Source organism: Oryzias melastigma, linkage group LG5 (assembly GCF_002922805.2).
Source record: "Oryzias melastigma strain HK-1 linkage group LG5, ASM292280v2, whole genome shotgun sequence".
NCBI lineage: Eukaryota > Metazoa > Chordata > Actinopteri > Beloniformes > Adrianichthyidae > Oryzias > Oryzias melastigma.
The window spans coordinates 27,641,523-27,664,897 of NC_050516.1; the positions used below are offsets into that span (position 1 = coordinate 27,641,523).

A 23,375-nucleotide genomic window follows, 5' to 3' on the forward strand; every position below is an offset into this window, starting at 1 on the left:
CCGGATCAGTGGCTCTGTGTGGAGCAACAGACACAGGAAAGGTGAAGGATGACCAGAAATAAAAATGGGCCAGTAGATGCTACAAAACAGGCCAATCAGTCTTAATGTGTAGTTTCTATTCTGGTGAGGCGGTTGATGAGTGTTTATAGTGTGGGTTGTGTACACGGGTCCACAGATGAATCAATGCAGATCTGCCTGATCTTACTGCGATAAGCTTGAGCGCTCAGCAAACCACATTACTAATTAAGATCTATGAGGTCTGAGATGTAGCTCAGACATTCTAGTTCCTTCAAGTTTTGTCCCAGTCTGACCTCAGGGTCACCTTATTTTCACAGTTCTCTTCTGAAGAGACTGACAAGCACCTTGAATACTTTCATCAGTGTTTAAAGACAGACTTCATAGATTGGATTTGGAATTAGTTTATTTCAAGCAATCAAAACAAGACAGAAAAAGCCTAAAGAAGTAAACAAATGAAGGGAAAATATATCTCCACATAGGTATAAGGGGTGTGACGATTTATTTAAACAGCAATTCGATTCATTGCCAATATTTGTTCATTTTGATCCGATTCACTGACTTAAAATTGATCCTTAGCCAAACATTCCACCAGTGTAACTCAGAGATTAATACCTGGTTCTGAACAGTTCCGGGGGAATTTTCCAGATTTCTTGTATTTCTTGTAAGATAATCAAGTGTAAATTAAATATGTGTACAAACAAACTAGTAAACAAGAATTAATGTCAAATCCACTCACATTTTAGTTTTCTAAAGTTCAGCCCACTGTTGTTTTTCCACAACCAAATAATCCAAACTGAACATTATTAGAACTTTCCACCACACTTTATGATCACGTCTTTGCAACATTCAGTGTTTCCACACATTGGACTGTAATGATGATTTTTTTTGTTGCTGCATCACATGTATGTTATGCGCTGTGATGATACTTGGTTGTTTTTACATTATAGTAAAATAAACCTACCATGTCTCAATCCAAACTGGTATTTTTCAATCTCAATTATAATAGATTTATTTCATTTTGAAATTATTTTATAAAGGTAGCCTACAGTTCGATTCGAACAACTTGCTTTAGACAGATCGATCTGGTTAGAGAAATTGATTTATCAACTAATCAATTAATAGTTACTGTCACAATCGGGCTGACAGCCGGTTCCACCTGCAGCAGGTTTATTAGTTCATACAGGAACTAAGCTAAAAGTCCACAAAGTTAAATCAGAGTCAGACAGGCAGAGGCCAATCCTGAGCATGGGATCATCAAAGAAGAGACTAGAGAGGTCAGAGTTCAGGCGAGGGTCAGGACAGGCAGCAGGCAATCAGAGAGGAAGCAGAGTCAGAACCAGAAGATCAGGTCCAGATAGAAACGCTCGGCAGGATGACCCAAACAATACTTCGCTCTGAGCAGTGCTCAAGTGTCCTGTTGGTGATTGGAAAATGAGAGTCAGCTGACGGGCATTTGGGGGGTGTGTGCGCTGGGGTTGCTGGGAGATGTAGTGTGCTCAGTATTTGGCAGACAGCTCAGAGCAGGAAACAGAACTCTGACTCCTGACAGCTACAGCCCTAATAGGTATATCAAACTTATCATAACTAGTTACGAATTGATTGGGGGAAATTATTAAATAGGTAAAATAAGATGAACAAAAACGCACATATTTATGCGCACACACCATACACATCCACATGTTAATGATACCATTATAATAATTCCAGATCATAGACACATTTACATTAATATAGTACATGACACATTGAATGATTAAAAATTAAGTTTGTCAAAAAAGGTTTTCTTAAATAGTTTGATTTTGAAATTTGACATTAGGCAGTTACTTTTCTAACACCACTGCTTATGTCTTGAACTCAAAATATTTTTTTTAATTTTACAGACACAAAATTGAGCGATCCAAACCGACAATAATACAACAACAAAAAAAATCAAACTTAAATAGTGGGTCTCACAATATAGGTGAGGTGATCAGCTCATTAGAGGTGGTGATCATCCACGTGAACAAAGCAAAAAGCAGAATTCATATCAGATTTTTGTCATTTAAATTATAAGAGTCATAGTTATTGATACATAAGGAAAATATAGAAAATATCAAATTTATTTTTTCTATCATTTAAGTGGATAAACAGCTCTTCACGCCAGGAAATTGTTTGTTCTTCGAGTTATTATGACAAAAAGGAAACGGGAATCCCCTAAAACTCATAAAATAATCATAACCTGTGAAACGCAGAATATTTAGTCAGTCCTTTTGAATGAAAAATAATATAAATTCTGACTTTTGCACATCAGAAAAACATGCAGTTAGTCATATAAATCTGTTTTAAGCTCCAACTCTTGATAACTTGAGAATTAACCTTTCTGATACTGCACAATAGTACTGAAAAGTATTATTTTTAGTGTTGTTTTAGGTTTTTAAACTGCATAAAGAGGGGAAGTGAGCATGTCCCCACTGTCACAATGACACTGAGTGACTGAAGGGGGGAGAGAAGTGCAACCCAGGAGGCATGATTAGATTGCCTGTCAGGGTGAAGCAACAGGAAATCATCTGCATCTGATGTCTGCCACCTCATTCACATGCACACACCCACATGCAGTTGCTCACACACACAGAAGAGAATGGATGCTTACAAGAAATCCCATCTGAACACTTTTCAGACACACCGGCCCGTGCTTACACGGTGAAACTGCCGTGCTACGACACATCTCAAGAAATGAGAATGAAAGATCCAGTGAGAGACACCAGTGTACACCCACGTACACAAACACACACAGAACACATGATGGTTTGCTGTCTGAACTTCTGCTGAGCCCAGACTTTGTCAGAGAGAGAAAATGTGTGTTTGCAGTTCCCTTTCTGTTGGTCATCACTTCCTGAGGAAAGACAGCCAGTCACACCGCTCTCCTCTGTGGATGCAGACACTGACGCTCATTAAAGAACTCTGAACTTAAGGGGAGGCGATCCCGTTCCTCATGAGGGGGTGTGTGTGTGTGTGTGTGTGTGTGTGTGGTGGTGGGGGGGTTGCTGTCAGATTTCTGTTGTTTCAAAGTGTGAACTGAATTACTGACATATGTTCCCAACAAGTCTGCTGCCGTTTTATTAGCTGTTCTTATCTCGGTGCAACTGATACTTTATAGAGAAAATAAATGTTAAATCAGACTTTTCCCTTTTATACACACACACATACAGCTGCACTTCAAAAGCAAAATATTTAATGAAGAAGTGCACGTTTTGTAGCTTATTTCTTCAAAGGTTATTTGTTTTGATTGTTGCATATATGATCTATTATAAGCCAATAATGAAATTAAACTTTAGAAGACTCGTACTACGTCCAACGTGTTCTTTCTTGAGCAAAGAAATGCACTTTTTTTTCACAGGTGTTCACACTGGACTGTCACTACCCAGTACTAGTGCATGTACTAGGGGTGTAACAGATAAAAAAAACTCACGGTTCAGATCGTGTAACTGTTCAGATCACTTTTTGTATCAGTAAAAAGCAAAAAAAATTGCAAAAAAATTGGGGGAAAAAAAGATAAAAGCCTAAAATTACTTTATTCAAAAGCTTTAAGAAAAAAAAGTTTTAAAAAACATACATAAAGTACTTCAAAACATAAATGCACATTCACACATATTTGAACTTTAAACAGAAGCGAAAATTTAAAAACATGTCTGGAGACCAAATCTACAAGATTTGAAAGAAAAGAATGCTTAATAAGCTTTTTCCCCTGCCCCACCCCCACCCCAATGTCCAAATTAAATCTTAAATGAAAAAGTTAAAATTAAACTTTCATTATCATTTGGCTTTAATTGTAGTATTGAAACTAACTGTGAGACCATTTAAATATTTCAAATAATTATTATTATCCGTGATACATGTACAGGTGAGGCACTGCCATGCCCACGTTTCCTGGTGATTTTTGATCCTTTTGGCTTGCCGTATTGCCTTTCCCTGTTATGCGTCTGCGGGACAGCTGCTGCTCCTCACTGGGAGATCTGAACCCATAAATAAATATCTCCATAACTGCGTCCTACATGACGAATTTGAGAAAAGTTTTTGATGGAAGCTCCTCCCACACGCGGCGGCCGAATTTGAGAAAAGTTTTTGATGGAAGCTCCTCCCAAACGCGGCGGCCGTGGGAGCTTCAGGTTTTGGATAACCATCAAGAAGCAAATTTGACACATATTGAAACAGAGACAGTGTACAGTACATTAAATTGACGCCAATTGCATTCGGTGTGGACAGAATTGATTTTAATAATGCGAGAAACACGGGGTGAACGGGGGGGATTTGTGGTACCCGAGTGGCCTAAACCCTGGCTAGTGATCCGTACAGACCAGATTATCCATGATCCGTTACAACCCTAGCATGTACCACAATTATTAATTTGTGCTTCATGACCAATTTTCTAACGGTTGGCACTTCCATGAATTAAAAGGGACGCCATCCATACATCACTACCAAATTTGAGTCTCTGATTGGTCAAAGTTCACTGGTTTAACTTTCAGCAAACGTTCAGAGGCCGTGCGTTTTGTACATAGAGCCGAAAGCAGAGTTAAAAGCTTGCAAAGCTACGAGTGAACCCAATAAATTTGAACACAGAAGCCAAAAATGCACATATACGCACTTTTACACAGACTTTTCATTGAAAGTCATTGATTGAACCCAACGTGGGCGAAGTAAGGTTGTGCGATACTGAGCATTTGGGTATCAATCCGATACTGGTCATTATCACCGATATCAATACCAATATTGATATCTTTCATAAATAAACCTCAATTGTTTTTAATCACCGTGAATGTTTTTTGAAAGTTTCCCTTTCTTGAACTACTCAACATAAAAAGAGAATTATGACAATATTTTCAATTAAATGGAAAATAGTTTACTACTGTAAAATAAAAACTTCTTGAAATTAAATAAAAGATTGAAGAAGTGAATGCAAAAAACCAAAAGAAGCAAGTAACTATGATACAAAAATAAATCAAAATGTTTAGAAATATAAATAATTAGTAACTTCTTAGCCTTTAAATAGAACAATAAAAACAGGTGAAAAGAAAACAAGATAGAGTAGAAATAAGGTGAATGCTGGCTGCATGCTCTTCCTCTGCTGCTGAGATCTCACAGGACTGTTGAGTGGTGAGGCAGTGACTCAGCTGGGTCCTTTTTGCTGATACAGAAACGTTTTAAACAAGAGTGGAAATATCGATATCTGCAGGCCGGTATCGATCTGATACAGATACCAACTTGAGATCGATACTTTTTATATTTTGGATCGATCTGCCCAACACTAGAGCGTAGCTTTACTTCAGGTTTGATATGTTCTAAGTAACAATACAGAAAGCTATCTCCATGAATCCCCTAAAATGGATTACGGAGCAGCCCTCTACTGAGTTCCTGTTTTTAATCGTATGTCCATCCATCTTCAGAAACAGCTGAATCCCTTTTGGGGTCACGGGGTTGTTGGAGCCAACCCAGCCACTGTTAAGTGAAGGCGGGGTACACCCCGAGCAGGTCGCCAGTCTGTTGCTGGGCCACACACCTACACACTCACATGCACCAATGTAGAGTCATCAATCAACCTATGAAGCATGTTTTTGGACTGTCGGAGGAAAGCAGAGTTTCTGGAGAAAACTCACACATGCACAGGGAGAACATGCAAACACAGAAATGTCCCGACTGGGATTCAGACCTTCTCGATGAGGCAAGAGTGTTAACCACTGCACCTCTTTGCAGTCCCTGTTTCTAATTAGCATGGTTATGAAACACATTCTCATCCCTAAGTCACTTGTTTAAGGACCCTTACGCGTCACGTTTTGGGTGTCCCCAACTCAACGTTTTTTGACGTGCTGGCAGTTTGTAAAATCAAGGGTCCGCAACCCTCGGGACGTGGTACCAGATGCAGACCTGGATGCGCACTGGTCCTCGGGATGCGTCCAGTACCCAGTTCCCTAACCTTAACCCGGTACTGGTTTGCGCCCGTACCACATCTGGTCCGGTGTCAGGTTAGGGTTAGAGTACCGGTACATGGTTTGGGTCCTGGTGTGATATGCATCGCGGTACTGTACCGGTTCTGGTTCGCAGTCCAGAGGTTGGGGATCTGTGATTTAATGGAAACACCCAGTATGTAAAAAAACTATGACTTGGCGACAGCCACATCGTCAAAAAGTGACGCAGAGTGGTCCATACGAGGCTTTTTTTATTTTAAATAAATGTTCCTAGTAGTGTTTTCAGTATGATTATGAAGTTCTTTACCAAAATCCCACAATCTAAATCTCTTAAAAGCCATTTTTCATGTTGATCTGAAGCCTCTGTTTTCAAAATCTTCTCTGAGGGGGCGTGGCTTTTTGAGCTGTGCTGATTTGGCGATTTTAAAGGAGAAATACTCGGAAATCCAAAAACAAAATGGTTTCTTATTACATTTGTTCCCTTTCATACGAAAAATGCCTCACACACGTTAAAAACTCAAAAAACATGATTGTCATCGGAGGGAGACTTTAACCAAACGTGTTGGATTATATTGACATAATCAATGGTTGCCACCCTCAAGGATGTAAGATAAGTTATGTATTTTTCTTTCTTTTTTTCTTTATCAGATGCTCTGGAGACCAAGAAACATGTCGCTTGAGATTTTTGCTGATTTTGAAACTTGAAATCAAAAATTCTCGTCTTTGTTTTCAAAAGCACCGGCATATCAGTTAATCTTTTACTACAAACAGACCTCAGGTTATTCAGAGTTGAAAACTGAAGATTTAATGAGAAGGTGGTTAAAATTGGAAAATCTAATTGAAATCAGAGTGCGGTTGTCTGGCTGCGTTTTTACTCAGAGCCGTGCCATGCAGTCAAAGATAGCGGTTTTTGAAACGCCTACTTGGCCGTTTGAAGATTTTCATGACTAAATTCAGTACAAACAAACTAGTGGGTTTCAAGACGAAAGGAAAGTCTACTTTCTGTCAAGAGAACAGTCCAGACTTTTTCTTGACACTCTGGGTGACTTGGTTTTCCACTTCTCCTCTGATCACTGGAGGGGGGGAGGCCCTTCAGGGAAGTCTGGCCCTTTTGGTTTTACACCTTAGACGAAAAAAAAAGAGAAGAAAGTCAGTTTCCTGAAAAGTGTAGCTTATTTTCTCACTTTTTTTTCCACCTTCTACTATTTGAAGAAAGTCACGTGTCACTTAAAACACACGGCTTGAGTTAAAAAAAACAAAAGGCCTTGTTTATCTCTCTGTAGCGCTAACGAAGCAAGGAAAAAAATCAAGCATAGTTATCTTTTCAAAGAAATTGTGGGGACTGAGGCAGACGTGCAGGCGGGCATATCTTGGTTTTAGTCACTGACTCTGAACCACATGCTGTTTTACATGAAGAGGTCAGGAAGTCACTGAACTCAGCCTTCACACTGACTCCTTCCTTTTACTTCCCAGTCACATACAGTACACAAGCATATGCAGCGCATGGATGAAGCGTTTGACTAAACTGCTAAACTCTTATTTAACGCTTTAACAGCTGAGACGTCGCTGGTGACGCTTAAACACAAAATCTTTAACTATTCAACTGGTAACATGATCAACGTAATTCCAGTTGATTCATAAGAAGAAAAGCAGAATCTGCTTTGATCATGTTAACTGTTGAAAAGTTACATTAAATCAAAGAACATAAACACTCCGCTGTTAAAGGGTTAAGATAAATACTCTCAATGCATTTGAGTATTTTCTTTTTTTTTTTTAAAAAAAGCTTTATAAACATAAAAATGATCCAAAGTTGGTCATTATTGGTTTTTAAAGATTGACTTGTTTGATAGCAGGGGTTCAGTCTGTGCCCTGAAACAAGGTGCATTTTTTTATTCAAACAAATAAGATAAGATAAGTGTCAGACCTTGAATGCAGCCGAACAGGTTTCTCCTTTTGTCTGCTGCAAAACTAAATATAGCAGACTCCTTTCAGCGTTAACTTTTCAGGCGTCCCAAACTCCTCTTTGATTGTGCTTCATGAATTTTCCTTGTTGGATGTTTAAATCAGGGGTCCCCAAACTTTTTCTTGTGAGAGCCACATAACTGGTTGGTTTGTAAGCTAACAGAAAAAGTGTAACAATCACAGCCTAAATGTAAACTTTTGTGGTTTTCCGGAAAGCCATGAAGAGCTAAATTTTAAATAACTCATTTCTGTAATCCTTACAAAAAAATATTAAAACATTTTAAAAACTAGAAAAGTTGCACTGCCTGCGATAATGCTAGGGTGAATGCTTTTTGCTGAAAGCTGTCGCTAATGATGCTGAAGCTTTTAGCTGAAAATGGTGACGCAATTTACTTAAATTACTGAAGGGATTTGCTGAAAATGCAAAAACTGTTAAATCTGCTAAAAGACTGGAAATTTTGTTAAAGAACTATGAAAGACCGCTGAAGTTGACATGTTTCTGAAAATAACCCTTGTGGATTACTTAAAAATGCCAAATAAATGCCAATTTTGCAAAAATATTTAGTGTGTTGCTTAAATATGATCTAGACTCCAAATTAGCCCCAAAAAACTTAGTAGATGTCAAATTAACCAAAAAGCTAGCTTGTTTCTTAAATACCAGATAAACTCCAAAATAGCCTAAAATTGCTCAGTAAACTAAATTAGTCAAAAACGTTAGCCTGTTGCTAAAATAGAAGCTGAACTCTAAATTAGCCTAAAAACCCCAGTAGATAACAAATAAACCAAAACGTTAGCATGTTGCTAAAATAGAAGCTAAACTCTACATTAGCATAAAAAACCCCAGTAGATAACAAATAAACCTAAACGTTAGCATGTTGCTAAAATATTAACTAAACTCCAAAATAGCCTATAATTTATTAGTAAATGCTGAATCAGTCAAAAATGTTAGCCTGTTGCTAAAATAGAAGGTAATCTCTAAATTAGCCTACAAAAACCCCAGTAGATAACACAGTAGCCAAAAATGTTAGCATGGTGCTAAAATAGAAAGCTAAACTCTAAATTGGCCTATAAAAACCCCAGTAGATAACAAATTAATCAAAAATGTTAGCCTTTTACTAAAATAGAAGCTAAACTCTAAATTAGCCTATAATAACCTCAGGAGATAAATTAGCCAAAAACTGTAGCATATTGCTAAAATATTAGGTAAACTCAGTTTTTTTTTAAACTAGATGAAAGATGAAAACATAGCAAATGAATATATTTAAAAGCTTGTCGTTAATCTACATAAAATGTAGAAATTTGAAGGCTTTCTAAGCCATTTCCTATGGGGCATATTTTGCTAATATTTCAAAAGTACAAGCAGTAATGTCCTGAACATGCTGAACGTTTTTATATCAAGATTGGTGAAATCTCTGCAAGTGTGACTGGGTTTTTACATGCTGGAAAGGAGCAGGAGAATCACTATAGTGTGAATGCTTAGTAAGCATTTAATTTAGCACAATTAAACCAAAAAATAGTCTGTCTTCTCCTAACATGGTTCAGACTGCAATAGGGTAGAATTAAAAAGTCACGTTCTATATCGGTCTCAATCGGCCAGAATGAGAAAAAAAAAAAAAAAAGACGGGTCTCTGATAGTGTTTGGGGGGGCCGGGCCAAATGTTGAGGTGGGCCAGATCCGGACTGTAGTTTGGGGACCCCTGATCTAAATGACTCACGGGGCAGTGTCCAAGTTTGCCGAATACTAAACAGAAATTCTTAAAAAAAAATTGTGATAACTCCAGGTTATGTTTGTTTCAAAGTTTCTTTTCAATAAATTAGTACTTTTTCAGTTTTATTTCTTTGGGCCACATCCTGAACGCCTCACAAAAGTCTGCAGAGTAACCGGATCCTTTCTTTTGCCTCATTCTCTTCTGGGCAGTTACAGCTAATATGAAGAAATAAGAATGTCTGCAGCATTACATCTGTTTTGCAACTCCGTCCCTTAGGGAAGATTTCACTTCTCCCACTTTGGGCTTTTTAGCTTTATGCCTCTCTTTAAAGCTGCCTTGTTGAGGCTGCGTGTGAAAAGTTTTGTATTCGGACACGTGCTCGGTCCCTCATCAGTCTCGGGATCTTCATGAGCAAAGCTGTTGCCAGATCTACCTGCTCGTCTGTGGTTGTTGTGTTTTTGTTAGTCCATAAGTGGCAGCAGATAATAGAAAGCACTCCTATAACCGCGCTGCTACCTGGAAATCGAGTTCTGACACGTGGAAACCTGAGAACTGGCTGGAGACACCGGCACAACAGCCGCACACGTGCTGACACGCACACACGTTCGCCAGCCAAAATGCAATACATGTCCTAATAATTTGTCACCTTTTATACACACTGACAGCTTGTTTTCACTTATAACACCAACAAATACTATGTGTTTTTCCCGAACAAGCTAAGGAGAGACTTTTCAGTCCAAACTTGTTTTCGCCTTTAGTTACAACATGATTTAAGCACCTTGGCTTAACTGCCGTGCAGAAGTTGTCTTTCTTCCTTTTTTTGAGCTAGCATTGAGTACAGAGCATATTTTTCCAAAGATAAGGGATTTTCTCAGTCCCAAGGGGGCACTTTGATTTCTTTAAGTAGTCTAGGGACTAGCTCTCTTTCACCCCTTTTGCTTTATTTCTTGTGTTCCCGTTCCCTCTTCCTCTCTGACTGAATTTCTTTCTCCATATGATGACTTGGAGCCAAGCAGAGCAGAAGTCGCCAGTGCATCATCTATTTTAGAGCAAGAAAAAAGAGTGAAAAATAACCAGGTTTTACGGTTATTAATAGTCGCCAACTTCCGGAGGAGCGTAAGCTTCCACGTTGGGACATACACACACCAGCAGGATTTTGCTGTGGAACAATGCTACGTGAATTTGAAGTGAACCCCCTTGGATTTTTTGCTGTCACATTCCAAACTTGTAAGGAGGAAACAATATGTAGTTGGGAAAGGAGGATGTTTGTTCCACTGGGAAGTTTTGCTAAGTGATTTGGAACCATTTCAAGTCATTTTTATACCCGGAGCTCCGGTGCCATCTCGGCATTACTATTTTAGTTTTCTCCGGTTGCATAATTCTTTGCATTCTTGTAAAAATGCTTTTAAAACGTTGGGGGTTAATTAGCGGAGGTCTATTTTGAGAGTGCTTTGAGACATGCCCACTAACCTTAAGGTTAGTGGGCATGTCAGGTGGTTCAGTTTACTGACCTTTGTGTCTATTGATTATTTATAAACTCTTTTAAAACCTTTCCTTCACAGTTATTTCATCAAGAATAGATCGAATACAAGACATCAATCACAAAAGCTCAGCCGTTTAAAAAAAAAAAAAAAAAAGAACTAGAAGATTTAAATTATTTATTTAAATAGGAGTTTTATGCCTTGTTTCCACTGAGAAATCCGGACTGGCCTGGACCTGCACTTTGAGCATTTCTGGACCCATTAAGCAGGACCGACTCATATCATTTTGGTCCCTTGTAGGTCCATAAAAAAATGGAACAGACCAGTTAGAGCTGAGCTACTGTCATAACATGATGAAACCCACTGATTGGCAGAAAGGTGCTGCGACGACAGCAAGCATCCGAACACTTTTCCCAGTTTTGTCCTATTTTCCGTTGTATTCTTCTTTGCCTCCCAAATCTTCTTGCAAAGAATATTCAATTTTTTGGCATTCAGAATTCCCCCACTCATTCCCGAGGGTTAGGGACCGGAGACACGCCAAATGCGTAGTTGCACAGCTACGTCATCAGTCTACACCCCGCATACACCTTGGGGGTCCAACACTGAATGGAGACACTTACTTGAATTGTCCGGACCATTGTAAACCAGCCAGAAGTCGACCAGTCCAGTCCAGACTGCTCAATGAAAACAAGGCAATAGGGTGTAGTCAGACTGGACACATCTGGTTCACTTAAAGTGAAGCAGTTTGTTTCCTTGGATAATCCAAAACAAATTTTCTGTCTGAATTCACACAAGAGGACCCTGGTCCGGGACCAGGAACCGCTCTCGGACTCATCTTTCGACGTGGTCTTGGTTCGTTTCCAATTGGACTGAGCTCCGGTTCTTTCTCAGTTTGAATAGGCTCTGTTCTCGAGGTGGAACAACTGGGCCACAATGGCCACGTAGCCAAGCATTTGAAAATTTAACACTCACTGAAATGTGGTTGGATGAATGCAAGCTCATTAAAACAACTTTTTAACATGATACACATTGCCTCTCACACAGTTTTTTTTTCAATATATGTCATAAACACTTATCAGTAGTCGTTTTCTAGGAAGCCTCTGCTGGACCAAAGTAGCAGTAAAAATCCCGTAGTGAAATGACAGTAAAATATCCTTGAATCCTTGCTCCACCCTCATAATTCCTGGCCAATGACTGAAGAGATCTTTAGTCAGATGCTTTTTTTTAACAAGCTTAAGTTCAAAACAAATGTAAACATGGCAGTCTGAATACAGACCAAACACAAGGTTCAGGACTCAATCTGGACCAAATAAAGCAGACTCGGTCCAGACCAACGGACTTTTCCAGTCTGAACACACCCTTAAAATATGCTATACATGCATATTTTTATGTGGACAAAATAAAGGGGAGTATTGAATGTTTCTGATTAGATAGAACTTGGAAAACATTCAGGACATTACTCTAACAAATCCCACTTTAGCCTTAACTTTCCAAACAGAACGCTTAAATTATTCTATAAAAAATTTGGCGACACCGACTGTAACTTTCGACGAGTTTTGAAAAAAAAAAAAAAACTTTTTTATTCAGATCTATGTTGACACAATAATGTGCAAACACAAATACACACACACACACAAATCTCAGTTTCTTGTGAATTTTGTTTTACATCACAGCCTTGTTCAAACTCAGCCTGCTTACGTAGCCTTCTGTCTGGTTTGCTTTCATGTGGACGGTGGTAACCTGTGATGACTGAACTTTGAGCATCTCAGCTGACTTTTCTCCTCCAATGCCAGACCACTTGTGTTCAAACACTGGCATGACTTGTGAAAAAAAAGTCACTACTAACAAGAAAATCTAAACTGAGGCATCTTTTGGTTATTTTTTTGTTAAATTAAATGATTGTTAAATAAAGCAGATATGATGGAAAGTTGAAAATGAATCAAGGATTGCTGACAGCATGCTTTTAGTGTTGCAGCAACTTCCTTATCTCTTTCATGGAGCTGATGTCTAAAAAGTGTCCTGAACACTCGCTGTTGATTTTTTTGGGTTTCTCCTCCAGTTCTTGTTTATTATGTCCCTCAAAGACTGCAGTTTGTCCCACTCCAAAGCCATTCCTGCATCCTTGGACTGATTTCTGTGTCCTTTGGTGCGGCAATCAGACACTAGCCACCCAAATAGCATCAGAGGAAGGTGGTGTTTTGAGCAGAGGAGACGATCCTCAGTGCCAGAGTTCGTCTTGTACTCCCTGTGACACAATCTGCCTCCCTGTTTGCTAGATAACAGGCAGGCTGCAGGAATGAGCGTGAGGACCGCAGGTCCTCCTCTTGGTGTTTGTATGGGAGGGTGTGTGTATGCCCCGGTGTTTTGAACTTTTCTTTGCACACATTTAATGATTAACGGTCAGTGGAATGCTTCATGTGGGATGAGAACATGTTTGCATTGTCATTTTTTGCACTCCCTTTCACTTAGCCTTTTTTTTTTACCCGCCTCGCTTTTTAGCTTCTCCCCTTCCTCCCCTCCTTAGGGGCTGCTCCGCAGTGTTTTCTTTTAACCAAGGCCACATAATGTCGGCACTTGATAAAATATCATTTGCCAGCTTTGCAATTTCATATTGCATCAGCTAACACCTCCTTTTTTCCTCTCTTTGTGCCGCAGACATGGTGGACACCCAGCAGCTCCTTGCTTGGCCTGTTGGTTTTAGTCTGAGCACCGTGGACCTGCCAGAGTTCAACGACGGCTCCCACTGCCTTGACATGAAACATTTGTCCACATCAGACTACGCCTCCATTTCCTCCCCTTCCATACCTTCCTCCTTGTCTCCTCCACTTGTATCTTCCATGTCGTCTACTGGCATGGCCTATGACCCCAGTCCACCGCAGAGCGAAGACCACTTGACCAACATGGATTACACAAACTTGCACAGCTACAGGACAGACCTGGACACACACAGTAAGTACAGTTTATTGATCCTTCATTAAAACTTAAAACTTAATACTACGTTCACACCGGGCTCAGAAACATGCGCTTAAGCGGCCACTTCCAATAACATGTAAAGACTTCCACGTTCAAAACTCGTTGCCACATAAGTTTTTAAATCCGTTTGTGGGCTATATGTACAAAACGGCAATTGAAAGTCAAACCAGTTGAACTTTGAACCATCAAGGATTTGTACAGGTTGCATCCTTTTCAAAACACAGAACCAGTTGAAAATTGATCATTAAGGAGAAATTAATTGTTGCGGTTTGTGCCGGACCAAACTGTATGAGACCAAGTCTTTGACCAAATCCAAATTCTTCCCTTGCCCCTACAGCGGGGATGTCAAATTCAATCGCACAGGGGACCAAAATCCAAAATTCACCTTAGGTTGCTGGCCAAACACATTTATTGAACACACTAAAACTACATTTTTAATGCGGCCGGTACCCTAACCCTAGCCTGGTCTACGTCTGGAACCAGTGCTGATTTGCGTCCGGTACCGACTGTCCGGTATTGAGTTAAGGTGAGAGTTAGGATACTGGTGCGGCCCACGTCTCAGTACTAGTTTGCAGCCCAGAGGTTAGGGATTTTTTGGACATCAAAAAACGACAAATTGGAGACACCCAAAATGTTACTTAACCATGTGTCAAAATGTGACGACTTGGGAATGAGAATGCGTTGCAATATGTTACCACTGCAAGATAACATTGACCCAGTAATAACAAAAATATAAAATAATCTGGTGGGCCGGATATAATCAACCAGCGGGCCGGATCCAGCCCCCGGGCCTTGACTTTGTCTCATGTGCCCTACGAATTCTCCCTACCCCTCCAATTGTTGGAGCATTTGTAGGAGTAGTAGTGTCCGACATTGTATTGTAACCCTTGTGCTACCCTAGGTATGTTGACATTGGGAGTGGGGTCATCTGGACCCCACAAGACGGTGCACTGAACTTTTTTTTTAATGATTTTTGATTGTCACTGGCGTTTGTTGCAGACATCCTGTCCACCTTCATCCATATTTGTTATGGGATAGATAACATATGGTGTTTTATTTATGTCAAAAATCCAAGCAGAAATAAGACATCTCAACCCACGCAACAAACATTCCGTGCGGACAATTCAGACCCTCGCAAGTGCCTCTAACTCCTCCACGAGCAGAAAAAGACCTCACGCACGACCTACTTCCGCGTGCGTGAGCTGGTCCCTCGGGCACGAGTGATGCGCACGCGCAAGCAGAATCTCAGTGAGCGCGCATGCCTGACATTTTAGTCATGTGCGAATTTGGATTCGTCCTTTCACTAATCGGAATAGAGTTGTGAAGGAAAAAGCAAGATTTGCACCACTTTGACATTTTGCACTAAATCCCTTCCAACTGTGAGTATATGCGCTAGTGTTGGATAGTGACAGTCCAGTGTGAACACCACAGGCTCAAACTTCCTGAACGCACCACACATGCCCGGTGTGTACGTAGCAGGAGAAGTCATTTAGCGCACTGTTGTTGCAATTAAGATTTTGAGAGGTACATAAAAGTTTTTCTTTTACCTGTCTACCTGTGTTTAGGTTCCGTCAAGTTGGAGCCAGATTCCCCCCCTCAGTACTCTGACAGCCCAGTGTTCTCCAAACTGCCAGAAGACACACCATCATCAGCGTTAAACATCGAGTGTAGAGTGTGCGGGGACAAAGCCTCAGGGTTTCACTATGGCGTTCATGCCTGTGAGGGGTGTAAGGTAGGCCTCACAGCAATTATGAAACTTTCATCACCACAAACACATTTTATTTTCTTACTTTTGCATGTCTAAAAGGTTTTGATCCCTGTATATACGTTTTATCATAGAAGACAGAAAAAGTACACCTTGACAATGACAGTGTTCTAAAAGAGTTTTAGGAACGCCTATGAGTCTTCAACTGTCTTGAAACCTGTAAGTTGTCTCCTACCAGTCTTCTCATTTCTACCACTCTGTTACCCGCAGTTCAAACATGCTGGTGGAATGAATAATTCTATATTGGTAGGAGAGAAGCCTGCACGTTTTATCTATTTGATGTCTTGCACTCTAGCCACAAGCACCAAACATTTTCCATTCAGTGAGGGCAGAATATAGACGTGTCTTATAGTGGGCGTACAATCAAACCCTTAAACGCCTATTTGCCTGTCTGTATCATCTGTTTTCTTGAGTAGAAGTAACTAATCGAGTGTGGGTTGGGTTTCAGGCACGTTTCCATTGTCTTTGAAATTTTAAGTCAATATAGGAAGGTGAGCGATAAACTGACGCTGTTCTCTAAACATAAGTGAGATGGACCTGCTTTGGTTAAAGAACCTTTTTACCTGTTGTTCAACCAGCATGAACATGTAAAAATTCTTCTGTGTATGTGAATACAAAATCAGTTTTTACTATCAAGCTCTTCTAGCTATATAATTATCTGCATTAATAGTCTACAGATACATTCTATTTCATTTTAGGATTAATTAGCATATCAAAAAATCAATAAGAAGAAAAGTATGATGTCTGTCTAATTAGAGTTTAGAAATGGACGAGTGGACTAAAATCTTATATTTGGAAAAATACTAATAGCCATATAGTAAGTATGAAAATGTGAATAAATTAAGTCCATAATTTTTGGCGGTTAGGCTCTTGACCAGGGGTCGGCAACCTTTAACAGGAAAAGCCCATGTGGCTCTGGAGCTGCAGGTTGCAGACCCCTGCTCTAGACCGATGACGTCTTGTGTAATTGGGATGAACTCGGACCATCGATAAGTAAACCTCAAAGCCTGCAGACACTGATGGTGGTTACAGGATCAGAACACTCCAAATCATACCTTCTAGGTGGAGACTGGGGTGGAGGTGTGCCAGGGAACCATCTGCAGTGCAGAGAAAGACAAAAATTGAATAACTTAATGGCACAGCAGGACAATTAGTTATTGGTTCAAAGTGAAGGCCCAATTGATAAAGGGGGGTAGACTATGGCCCTGTAAATACATTATATAAATATCCTGCACTATGTAAAATCTGCAATAAAGAATTACAGAAGTTTTTAGGTTGTAAAACTCCTCACTATGCACTTTTCTTGGACAGATTCAAACATTTTCACTCTTTCTGTCTTCTATAAACTCTCAAAGTTCAAACCTTTAAAGAAAAAGAAAAAAAGTCAAGTTTTATAAAAACAAAGATCTTCTCGCAAACTGAGAGCATTCTGTACGATAGATCATAATCATCACCACATCCGACCCCTCCGCCCCCAAAAGAAAAAAGCACTCAAAAAGTTAATCTAACTAAAATCTACCAAACCTGCCCAAATTATGATATGCACAAAGTGATTTTTGCCCACAAATTCAAAGTTAATATCAAGATCAGCCAAATGGGTATTGGAAACTGTACAATCTGGCAACACTGCAGCAGACATGGCACGGAGGAGATTATTGACAAGGTCAACAGCCAATCAGGGCACAAAAAAGTGTTCTGTACAGAGAGAGAATAAAAAGCATGCAAAAGTGCCCTGAAAAAAAATCAGCGAAACCACAAAATTTCCCAAAAAGAAAACAAGCTATGAAAGGATCTGATTTTGAAAAAGTGCTTTTTACTTTTTTATAAGTTACAATGTTTTCAGAGGGCGTTCAAGATCATGGTGCAGGTTTGTGTTTTTTGACATAAATATACTGATCTGTTAGTTATGGGTCTTGAACAACATTAACATTTTCGAAGAGTCAACTGTAAGGTCTAATCATCAAACTCAAAGCATATAGTGATTGAAAAACATCAGTCATAAATGTCTATATTATAACATTTATTGTGAAGACAGAAAAAGCATGTAAAGACATTTTAGCATTTAACTGTAAATTTTAAGTAGTATTATTTTATAATCTTGTGTCTCTCTGTGAGACTTCTACTACATAGATATTCAGATTATTAAGAGATGGAAATTTTCTTAAATTTTAGGTGTTTGTGATTTTCTGAAGAGATGTGTGCAGTTGTCCTTTTTGGCGGACAGAAAAAAAGCCTTCATTCTGTCAGAGTCTACCTGTTGTCTAGGACAATTATGCACTTCAACTGAATAAAAAGAGATTTGTTTGTGTCTCAAAAAATGTTGATCCAGTTAGATTAGATTTTAAGAGTGAAATCTCTGGCTGTCGAGAAACAGCTATCTGTCCATTTTCCCAGAGTTCCATGCCTCTTTGACAGATCAGTGACATTTAAGGCTTGTTGTTTTTAGATATAACAAGGATAAACCCATTGATTTTTGACATTCACACTCACTAACATAAGATTTGAAGAATTTTTCCTCAAAACATACTTTAAGGAACAAAACTATTGTAAAAAATTAAACAAAAAAAGATGTTTCCTTCCTTCAACAAGACATGTACAGTATGTGTTTTACCTAAAATTATAAAAAAAGACAACCTTTAATTACAGCTAAAATCTTTGATGAAGGTTATATATTTTTTCCACTTATTGCATAGTAAACGTCAGAAAAAGTTTCCACTTAGGTTGATCCAGGATGATTGCTAGAGTATCTTTTACATCATATATATATATATATATAGACTACTATGAAGATTTTATATAAAACTGTACACCTTATACACACGCACATATACATATATATATATATATATATATATATATATATATATATATATATGGTGTACATATTTATATATATAATCTGTATAGTAGTAGTAGTATGTATATATATAGATATATAGACTACTATGAAGATTATATATAAAACTGTACACCTTATACACACGCACATATATATATATATGTTGTACATATTTATATATATAATCTGTATAGTAGTAGTAGTAGTGTATATATATATATATATATATATATATATAAAGTTCTTTATAAACTCCCAAGTGAAAATAAGTAGCAGCAAAGAGAATAGCAAACTGTATTTATTTTTCTTTCATTATTCTTGATTGCTGCAGTTTCAGGAGTTTGTGTTTTCATGTCTCCTCATACTGTATCTTCAAAGGCCGTATACGGTACGGTACAGTGACTACAGTGGTTATTGTTCTGCTCAGGTCTCAGGGGAGACTCGCCAGAAGAGTGGGGTCAGCCAAGCAGGCAATCCCTGAATTGTTTTAAAACAGAAAAACATTCTTTATTGAGGTGGAGCCTTGACCCTCTTTAACTTCCTCCTTCTGTAAATAACCTACTATTTGAAATATTTATATATATATGTAAAAAAAAGAAAAAGAAATTCAGAGTTCAGGTGTGGATTTATTCATTTATATTTAGGCTCTGGTAAGTTCTGGTGATTAGATTCTACAATCAGCGGAGACAAACAGCGCAGTCATTAAAAAAAAAAAAAAACATTGTAGCTGCATGTGTGCGTTAAGAGTTTGACTGTGTTTGCAGAGCTAATAGCTATGATAAGTAACCGTCTTATGGCTCTTTGGTCCTAAAGTCAACTTCATTAATGTGTAGTCGCACTAAAGTGCAATCTGCTTTAATTTGTGATACTTCGCTGGACTTTTTAATCACCTTCTATAGGCAGATGGAAAATCTAGACTTTTTAAAATTTCATGTGAGATTCATGGAGATCAGCAGAAAATGGTTCTAAAAACAAAGTCAATTTGTTTTGAAGTTGAAGAGTAAAAGGAAAGTTAGCCCTAGTGACTGTTTTTCTTGTGTGTCTTTTTTAGGGTTTCTTCAGGCGAACAATTAGGTTAAAGTTGGTGTACGATCACTGCGACCTTCACTGTCGCATTCACAAGAAGTCCCGCAACAAATGCCAATACTGTCGTTTCCAGAAGTGCCTCAACGTTGGCATGTCGCACAATGGTAAGATGATGCTGTTGTTTTTCACGTTTTGTTTTTTTATGTGTGTTTGCTCATCTTATCTAAAGCAATCTTACATTTAAAAGTAAAACAATAACCGTTGACCTGAGAGAAAAAAAAAAAAAACTAAAGCCAGTTTCTAAGCATTTGAGTGTTATCATTTTCACACCTATATGCTCTTGACAGGAACAAAACCCCGCACTCATGCTCACCATAAATAAGCAGATGCAGGTTAAAAAGACACAACTTTGAAGTTGTGGTCTAGGAAACATTTACAGAACAACTGCTCTGCCTCTGAAGTCCTCTGAGAACTGCACACACTTCTCTTCTGACCACACACCTGCCTCTTTAGACTGTGGGGTGTGGTGGCTGTACATGTAGCACGTCGCCTTGTGTGGTGTCATTGTTTTTTCTGTGGTCTCAAGACGTTATCGGAGTTTTAACTGTACCTCCCTCCCATTAGCACGATCTAAAGACGACTTCGTTGTCCATTATCTACCATAGAAACTGATTGTGTTTTTGTTTATTCTGCATGAGATAACTTTATGTAGATGCTCCATACTACCGCAAATCTGTACTAGAAGGCAGTGGCGGACTGTAAGGGCTGCAACAGAACTATCTAAATCAGAGAGATATTTATATATATATATATATATATATATATATATATATATATATTTGTCCAAAATAAATTTTAGGTTATTCCAACTGTTCTGTCAGCTTCTCGCACTGTCCTCTGCCAAATTGTGCTGCTGTCAGACTGCTTTTTTACGTGAAAGTTTCTAACAATCAGATTTTAGCCCTCACTTGTTGCTAGGCTCATGAAAGTCTACCTTACGCTCATACAGTCGGTGCTTTCGTCCTCACTTCAGGTACTGTGGCGGCTTTCCATTAAAACCATTCGCCATATATGGATTAAACGCATAGATGTTGATTCAACCAATCAGAGTCTCTGTAGCTTCATGAGGACGGAAGATGACATAATCGCCTCTGATTTGGTGGTCTTCTTCTGTGCTTCAGAGCATAGGCAAGTTTACGATACTTGGTAATTTTATGTGATTGTTTTTATTTTTTTTATTGGTTTTTAAAGTTGTATTATCATGATTGTTTCTTTTTATTTTATATATATATATATATATATATATATATATATATATATTTAAGTATTTTATCTGTTGCGTCTCTAGTGGCAAATGGACCTCGAGTCTGTAATAAAGTATTTATATATGTATATACATATATATATATATATATACACACACATACATATACATACATATATATATATATATAGTGGCGGAGGACAAATGAAGACTCAGATCTCAAATGCGCGGACCGCCACTACAAGAAGGAACCATTTATTTGCCACTGCTCAAATTTCAGTTGATACAATTATTGAGTTTGTATATTTATGGATCAAACTGAAACATGGTGGTTTGTTAGGCTGAAAAACCTTTTAATCCAGTCAAACCTAAGTGATTTTAAATAAAAATGCATACTGAATAATCAAATTAGCTGTATCAATAAGGACCTATAAGGTTTTAGGATGAACAAAGTATTTCATGAGTCATCTTGTTAGATCTTTACGTCAGTCATGTGTTTAAATAAAGTTGTCACATTCTGGAGTGTAAACAGCAAAATACAGAGATCTTATGTGGGGAAAATTATTCATACATTAATTACTGAAGCCCTATTTTTGTTCATGATTGCATTTATTTTATATTTGGAATTTTGTTCAAATATATTGGTTGATTAAAATTAAACTTTAAATAATTTAAAGCATTTTTTTTACTTTTTTACCCTTAATTTTGTGCAGTTCTTTAATTAAATTACAATTTTCTGTCATTTTAACAAGCTGATATCAACATTTAAAATAAATCTTTCTACTTTGTTTTTAAATCTGTCTTATTTATTTTGCTCTTAACATTTGTTAATTCTTAATACTGACTTAAAATAGTTTTATTATGCGATTGTTTTTTTAATTTATTTGAGCCTCTTTGAACCCGTTGCTCTTTTTGTTTGAAGCTTGTTTGGTTATTCACGTAAAAAAAAATCAAGGCAGAATTTTGGATGACAGCTTTTTACTGACTCCAACAATGGAAGAAAAATCATCTTCTTTATAGTAAAAAATTTTTCCCTCGCCCAACGCTGTTCATCAACAGAAGGTTTTGTTTTCTTAAGCATTGTTGCTCACCGAAGCCTGACCAACTCCACCTCCTGTAGTGTATTTCAGCACAGACCTCGTGACTATGTACACTGGTTGTGCTTGATTATAATCTCCCTGACTCCTTTGTTAGTTTTGTTGAACCCACTGGGGTGGAACAACTTATGGTTTCTTTCAGTTTTTGACCTTGATTGATATGTAATATTTCTTACCTCCCCATTCCATAAGCCAACACGTTTTCAGACTTTAAAAAAAGGGGATGATGTCACAGACCTTATGCAACAGAGAAATAGTGAACATCAGTGCATGTTGAAGGAAAGCATCTGACCTTCTGAGAAATATATTGGTGTTAATTAATAAAGTACAAATTGCAACCAACTTAGGCCATTTGGAGTTACTGTACTTCTTGTTTAGTCACACTTTTGTGTTGTTATTTATTCATAAATCACAGGTGTTTAGCAATCACCCTGTCAAGCTATTATCTATTGTAAATAGTCATTTGTCAACCATATTGTTTACTTGGAAGGCACCCATTCAACTCCTATTCTTTATTATCGGTGCATAGACGCTACTACATTCTTTTACTTTTGTTGTTCATAACCCAACTGAAAGTCAGTTAACGTTTTATCATTCTGTCTTTTTCATTCAATTTATTGATTTTTTTAACATTTTAATTTAAAGAATTAAAAGCTTAGCCCCATATAGCCCTTTGTATCATATATGATACAGGCATTTCTGAGACCCATATCTCACGAGCATGAACCAAACTTTCCTCAAAAACCCATTGTATACAACTTTATACATTTTCTGCCCTGTAGGTCATCATCATTCCACTAGGGGCAGTAGAAGAGCTTTCTCTTCCCACTTCAAAATGGCTGCCTCCATGAAACACTTTTGGAGGGAAAATGTTTCCTAATATTTCTAAAATTTACAGTCAGAGTAACACATCTATAGTTCTTTTTTTAAAATAACCACTTGATGCTTTGAAATTATGCAAAATTTGTTGATAATTATTTATTTATAATACAGTTAGACTAGGGGGTCAAACACAAGGAGCCAAAATCCAAAACACACCTTAGGTCGTGGGCCGAACAGGATAAATATTTATTTAACATTCTAAAACTAAATATTTAAAACTTTAAAACCGTAACTTTAACATAATTATGAACTAGATATATAGCATTACCTGTGATAATGCTAGTGTGAATGCTGTAAGCTGAAGGATCTGCTAGTGCTCATAGCTGAAGATGCTGAAATTGATAGCTAAAAAACACTGAAGCTGATAGCTGAAAACACTAAAGCTGAGATCTGAAATTGCTAAAGCTAATAGCTGAA

At 38.0% G+C, this 23,375-nt stretch overlaps 1 protein-coding gene across 1 annotated transcript in view; it reads left to right on the top strand.

Annotated features, from left to right (window-relative positions):
* The window catches only part of pparg (peroxisome proliferator-activated receptor gamma), a 49,681-nt gene that overhangs the window by 12,633 nt on the left and 13,673 nt on the right, over positions 1-23,375 (top strand). The window contains exons 2-4 of the mRNA XM_024269321.2: positions 13,768-14,061; positions 15,651-15,817; positions 19,741-19,879. Coding sequence (XP_024125089.1) covers positions 13,768-14,061; positions 15,651-15,817; positions 19,741-19,879 — 600 coding nt within the window. The remainder of the gene's footprint in view (positions 1-13,767; positions 14,062-15,650; positions 15,818-19,740; positions 19,880-23,375) is intronic.